The 7,108-nt window shown below is 35.5% G+C and overlaps 1 protein-coding gene across 1 annotated transcript in view; it reads right to left on the bottom strand.

Annotated features, from left to right (window-relative positions):
• Positions 1 to 2,136: 2,136 nt before the first annotated feature.
• LOC103776735 (zinc finger RNA-binding protein-like) overlaps positions 2,137 to 7,108 on the bottom strand; it is a gene marked incomplete at its 5' end in the record, with an annotated part of 25,011 nt that continues 20,039 nt past the window's right edge. The window contains 4 exon segments of the mRNA XM_008944259.1: positions 2,137 to 2,549; positions 3,298 to 3,395; positions 3,506 to 3,617; positions 6,598 to 6,693. Of these exon segments, the coding sequence (XP_008942507.1) occupies positions 2,370 to 2,549; positions 3,298 to 3,395; positions 3,506 to 3,617; positions 6,598 to 6,693 (486 nt within the window).

The following is a 7,108-nucleotide window of genomic DNA, read 5'->3' as shown; positions in this document are numbered from 1 at the left end:
TCCTAAGTGCACAGTGTAATAAAGTCAAAGCTATCTCAGTACTTTTTAAAACTTTCTTTTTCCATTCTTCTTAGATTACCAAGAGTCAGAAGTTACCCGAAACAGCCCATGAAAAAGGGCAGGGAAACTAGAAACAATCGGCAAATTCACTCTTCACCACACAGCACAAAAATCATGGTCACAGCTTCATATTTAATGTGGAATCACCTTAAGTATACAATATTTCAAAAGATCCAGAAACTGGTTAAGAGTTAAAAGCCAGCAGAACACAAATACAGGAAATCCAAAATACATCTTTGACCTTTTTAATCCTAAATTTTAGGGTCACATGCCTGAATAGACGAGTGTGCTTTATGAAGAAAGAAACTTTGGTATGGAGTTGAACTAGCCACATGAATAGCACCTGTAGCTTTCAAAATAAATAGTAATGCCTACCTAGACATCATGTCAGCAAGATACCCTCTTAAAAACAGATTAAAAACAAGCATATACTTGGAGCTATGCATGAAGACTGGACAACAGAAGCTAGTATAATAATTTTTTTAAAAAGTAAATTTAAAACATTTCTGCTTTCTCCATTTTTGATGCAGAAATTAATAAGAAATCTTTCCTACAGTAAGAAAGCTTTCCTTTTTACTTGCTAACCACTGATAATTATCCCCTTAAAAATTGCACTCTGATGCTTAAAGGACACTATTGATTTTTTTCTTTTAAGTCTTTAGACTCCTCTATCTTTTCAAAATATTGTATTTTTATTCCATAGGCCCATGCTGTTAGCAGTAGGTGTTGCAAACAGAAACATTCACCTACTCCGAGTTACTTATTAAAAAGGTCAAAGACAAATTCGACCTCAAAGTGGGACAAAAGTTTTTTTTTAATAAATGGTACCAGAAATAAATGATCTTTTTTGTAAATTTACAATACTCTCTTATAGCCATCGATGAAGCAGTTACCAAAATGTTAGTCTGTGTTAATCTGTTTTATGGGTTTGCAACAAAGCATAACAGACAATGAACTGAATGTATGAAACTTTAGTTTCCACTGTGTAATGAATTTTAGTCAGTTTACTAAATTTTAGGTTTTGTGTATTCCACTGTGGTGCTGTGACAACAAATCACACCTGTGTACCAGAGCATACATCAACAGTATGATGTAACTTTACTTACACCACTGCTATATTTAGCTTTTTGAAAGAAACATAAGCATACACTATGGCCACATCAAATAATTTTCTGGGTTTTTTCTTTGATAACCTTCACTTTTTCAGTAATACTTCACTTTCAAAATCTGAATTATTGAAAAAAAAATCACTGAGAGTTTATAGAGGAATAGCTATAAGGAATAACCTCACAGGCACTGATATGACAAACATTTATCTTAAGGGCTGAGAGGAATTAATATCATATTGACAAAGTTGACTGAAAAGAATCACTAACTTTGTCTAAATGGGAAATGCCCGCTTTTATTTCTATGTTGAGAAAAGGAATTCAGAAAGTTATTTTTGGCCTTGCTATGTCACAAAGTCAATCCTACAAAGACCTACGCATTTAACATAAGATGGTAGTTTTAAAAGCCCTTCTAGTAAAACCAAAAACATCATGCAAAACTTTGATCAACTGTGCAGCTGCTTTAAAACTGTTGCAAGACCATACTGTATATATTAGCTTTTATATTGCTAATGCACAACTAACAGCAAACTTGATTAGATTAACACAAATTTGTCTTAATTACACCGCTATATCACACTAAGGAGACAAATGCCACAAGATTGGCAAAAACATGTAATTCTGAGCGTTCAAATGGCAGGATAATTGTGTGTTGTAACCCCCTTCACATTTAGAAAAAAAACATAATCCTGCAGCCTCACTTCACAAAAAAAAAGTTTTGTAAACTATTAATTGGGAAGGGAAGAGCTTATACTGTCTAACACAAAGTAACTTACACAACTAGTGTCAAAGGCAAACATAAAAACTTCTAAATAAAAACGCAAAATACACATAGCAACAGAAGCACAAATGCTGCATTAAATACAGTGAAGAAGACAACGCACTTGTTAATAAAAAAGGCCTAAAAAAAGAAGAAACTTGACTAAAATTAGCAAAACATTTAGAGAAAATGCAATGAGAGCAAATTATTTTTGTACTATGACAACAGTTTCCATTTGCAGTCTTTCCATCCATAATTTGTCTGGTACAGTACATCCATTAAAATACTCAGTATCTCACAGAAGAGTTAGGTTGTTCTCTTCCCAATCTAATTCTCAAGTTGGTTTTGGATGTTTTAAACAGACATTATTATGAATGAAGGAAAAGCAAGGCAACAAATGGACTTTATATCACCTTCGAACTCAGCACTGATGACAAACATTTTTAAAAGCTATCATAATCTTTTTTGTCTTTTTTCCCCTCTGCTTCAAATCCATCAACCCCGTCACTGTCCCTTCTCCTTTTGCGGTTGTTATGGATGTTGAAGCGCTGGTTCATCTGTGGCAACGGATCCATCCCCAAAACCTTGTGTATCTGGCGGAATGCAAGGAGCCTGAGTGCAAACTAGACATAGGGTGGAAAGAAGATACTTCTGTTAGAAACAAGCGTCAGTTCTGAGTACTCTGCTAAGCAATTAATGAAGGACACTAGCAGTGTATCGATATCATCCTTAGCTCTCACTGTGCACTCTTCCTTCACCCCAAAAAGTCTGCACAATTAAATGTGTGTGCCACATTTGCTGCTCCTGTACAAGGTACATCATCTTAGCTTAAAAATAATGTACCTGTGTTTTAGCTGCACTGAAGCAGCCATGGCTTGTCACATGTCCCATTATGTGTTAGTTATCGTTTAGCAAAAGGATGAAATGAAGAGGTAGGGGCAGTAAACTCTCAAGCTGCAAGTGTGAGTGGTCAAGACTAAGTGGAAACAATAAATAAATTTGTTTCATTTTTAGCATTTATGAAATATTAAACACCAATCTGATTTTAAGTCTAATAACATACTACTGTAGAGTGAGCATCTTTACAGAGATATATATATATGGGAGTGCTTCTCACACTTTTCAGGAAAATATGTTTATTTTGGTGAAAAAATTAATACTATTCTACATTCTCTGCCATGACATATTTGTTGCCTAGCTTAAGACTGATAAGACCAGACTGTATTCTATAAAAGGAAAATTCATGTCCACCACAAAGAGCTCCATTAAAAATAAACAAACAAACAAAAATAACCAAATCACAAACCAGAACAAAAAACACCTCAAAAACCATCCATCAAATTTAGTTTCTTCACACATATGTTTACTTACCTGTGCACTTGAAGTAATATCCTCTCGTTGCTGATCTGTCATTACAGCAAGTGTATCAAAAGGATCTTTTTCACAAGGGTCCAGGAGACCAGGACCACCTACAATGGTTAGGCTAATTAGTAGCACATCTCTGCTTTCTTTCAACCAAGACTACAGGTTTTACACTAGATAAGCACAAGCATACAGATACTGGTCAAATGCTACTTGCCTTTAAGGATGATACCTGAAGATATACACTCAAAAACTCGTCTCAGGGCATCCCCAGGACTCTGTGGTCCAGTAGCACTGCTAATTGCCTTTTCCACAAGCAGTTCCATAGCCTAGACCAACAACAAAAAAATGCAGCCAATATAGAAAACGGATTAACAGAGAAGAAAGCTACTACTGTTGTGCAACACTGAATTTTTGAATCTGAAATTTAGAAGAACATTACACACCATGGAATGCTTTCAGTTAAAATGGAAAAGAAAAATCAGCTATTTTATAAAGATGAATATAAAGAAAGCAAGATTGAGTACTGAAACTGAAATGCTTCTCCTCATAACCAGTTGCTCAAGCATTTTGTAGAAATTTATACAGTAGTAGCCTACATATGCAGGTAGAAAACTTGTCCAGCCATTTTTTGAGAGTGTATGAAGCATGATGCGCCACCTGAATCTGTCAGCTGCATGAATAAAAAGCACACGGTAAATGTAATGAAATTAACAGGGTGCTATAGAAAAAAAATCTTTTCTACAAGAGTACAGAAACTTAAAGCATCAAAAGTTTAATTATCTTCTCATGTTTAAGTGTTTACTAATTCTTCTGTTTAGCAAAACTGAAGTTCACAGCAAGTCTTCTCCTGAATAAAGGCTAACACTCAGGTTAAACAAGTATAAAAAACCCTGATAAGAAACAGGTTTTCTAAAATTTATACCCTGATATTAGTTAAAATGGTTTAAATTACTAGCTGCATTATAAATATTGTTTCTACTGTGAATATTTTCATTGCTTACTTTTATTAGATACCGTTTTTCCATGAAAAACCTGTAACAGATATTTGCAAAAGTAAAGCTCTTTCCTTAGGTTTTTTATTTTTCTGTATCAGATGGCTGTCTTTATACTAGCTCTTTGGCAAGTTTAATTCTCAAACAATATGTCTCTCATTTTTTTGTGGGTTTTTTGGCCCTCTCCTTCCCCTCACAAAGAGCTTACAGCTGTGCAACTGTTGCCCTGTATTTTTACTTTCTAAGAGTAAATACCTATTCTGATGCGTGCAAGTAACTACAGGCAGTGTTAATTACAATCCTTCACTAAGGGTGCCCGTTCCTTTCTATTTTAGCGCCGTTTAACCGACATATTCAATTCTTGAGCTTGGAACTTCCATATTCCCACTGTATCACTCAGGATTTAGCAACAGTAATTTAGCTGGTTTTAGTTATGAAGCAAAATACAGGAGGAAAGAAAAAAAACAGATAATGATTCTGCATTAATGCAAGTCTAGTTCTTTTGGCTCCTCATGCAATACACTAAAGTCTACAACTTAATCCTAGGAAAATTTGAATTATGATGCCCTGGTGTCTATGTGCATGAAAGGCTGGATTTCAAGTCTGGAAACTCAACCTAGCATATAGCTCCTTCTAAATTTTAGAAATCTGACAAAATTCTTCTAACTTGAGTTTTTATTTTTAGGTACATAAAGAGGGTGCTACTAATGTCTGTATTTAGCCTTCCTAATAGCCTCTATTTTTACAACAACTTAGGTACTTTTTGAAAAGTTCTGGCATCTCTGGTTTGTAACAGGCTTCTAGCATACAAGTCAGGAGAAGTTCTGTACCCAGAAAAATGTATTTCTTCAATCTCTGAAATTCCACCTGTGACTGGCAGAAATTGTATCTATTTTAAAATCACCATTTTCACTCCATCATTGTTATCAGTAAGACTTTGCCAATGGGCTAAAAGAACAGCTGACTACACTGACTTCAGTGTTGACCCATGGCACTGACAATACATCAGGTACCAGGAGCAAATCAGGGATTACTTATGGAGAGAACTGACACACAGCTAGGCCTGACACTCTGCTTCATACCTGTCTTCTCTTCCGGATGTGCCTTAGAAAGACAATGTGAGAAGTAAGAAACAGTGTTCCTTGTTCTTCATCTGTGTGCCTGCTGTGTATTGCAATAGTTCTAAGGAAGCTTTTCTAAAAGTATGCCATGGTTTATTCTGTGGCAACTCAGTACCACAGTAATATTAACAGGGTACTTCCACCTCATCTTCTTTTAAGCTATGTTTGCACAGTGTATCTTTCATGAAACGTAGCACAGAAACTGGCACTATTTTTTTTTTTTTATTTTCAATATTTAGGAAACAGGAACTGCTCCAAGTTTTTTTCCAGAAGCAATAAATATTATCAGAAGTAATTTAATAAAATTGTCTGCAAGCTTATACAGTTGTAAAACAGTTCTCACTGAAGTAATGGCAGTTGGTCAAACTATCTCAATGTTAATGCTCTTCCTGCCAAAAATGAAAAGGAAGCAGCACAGTGCAACAGGATTTGGTGCGTGAAACAGAACAGTCAGAGCTCAGCTTACTCTCACATGACACATATTTCTGAGATTTTGTTTCAGGCTAACTTTGTCCAGTCTGCAGACCGAACATTTGTTAATATCTGGAGCACAAGTTTCACTCCTGGAGAGCATAATTTAAGGTCATCAGTGCAAAAGGAATGCTGCAAGAACTAGAGAGGTAACCCAGTACAACCTAGAGGTAACAATAAGATAACAAGTGTAACAATAAGTTACACTGATTAAAATGCTAATAGTGACATGCAGTCTGTACTGAAGTACTGTGGTATTTCATCCTGTGGAAGGGACATATCAATGATCACAGGAGTTACTGTGATCCTTTTGTTTAGGTAGCTTTTCTACTATCAGAGATCTACCTGGGCACAGCTGACGTTATTTTGAATAACATTCAGTGAACTCCAAGCAATTCGGAGTAGGTGGTTGGAAAAAATCAGATCATTTTGTACAGAGTAAAGGCAAAAGGAGTTTTAAATCTAGAATAAGAATGCTACCCACAAAGAATACAGAAGTTGGGAAAAAAAAGTTTCAAGTTCCAAATGACAGAACATCAGAAAATCAAATTTTTAAAGCAAATCTGGATAATTAGTTGGGGAAAAAACCCTGACAAACCCCAAGTAATCCCCTATATTACATTTTGAGCAAGTCTGCATTTTGAACTGTAGTAACACTTCCCTGTGCTTTACTTGCAATACTATGTGTATTAAAAAGGCTCATTCAAAAGAACATTACTCACCCAGCTTGGAAAATCAGACCAAGTTGGAACCCGCTGACAGAGGTCACGGAGAATACGTATGATAATCACACAGGATTGCAGACCATTAGCTCTAGCCTTGAGAGCAATACAAAATCAAATTAATTAACCCCAGCACGTGCAACAAATAGGACTTGTTGAAAGACTAAAACACCACTGTTCAATGGAAGCTCAGATACAAGATTGAAACAAATAATTCTACAACTTTATTTCATGAGCTGCCATTTACAGCAGTATTTTATACCGGGTTAGTAATTTAAGGTGGTGGAAGTCAAAGTGCACAGGTTATACAAGAATAACATTTCTTGATCCCTTGTAAACTTTGACCTGTGTTCACTTGTAGTAATAAATACAGTATCCTTCTAGATTAGAAATAAAAAGGATAAAGATCTAAGAAAAAGGTATAGAGACTGAAAGGTCAAGGGAATCTGTTTGGTTTCTTTACTGTGCCTTTGCCAGAACGCAAAGTCACTAAACCAAACAGTTGCTTCTC

This window comes from Merops nubicus, unplaced genomic scaffold, assembly GCF_000691845.1.
Source record: "Merops nubicus isolate BGI_N331 unplaced genomic scaffold, ASM69184v1 scaffold7677, whole genome shotgun sequence".
Taxonomy (NCBI): Eukaryota; Metazoa; Chordata; class Aves; order Coraciiformes; family Meropidae; genus Merops; species Merops nubicus.
Note: the sequence above shows the minus strand (reverse complement) of the source record. Positions and strands in the feature narration are given on the sequence as shown.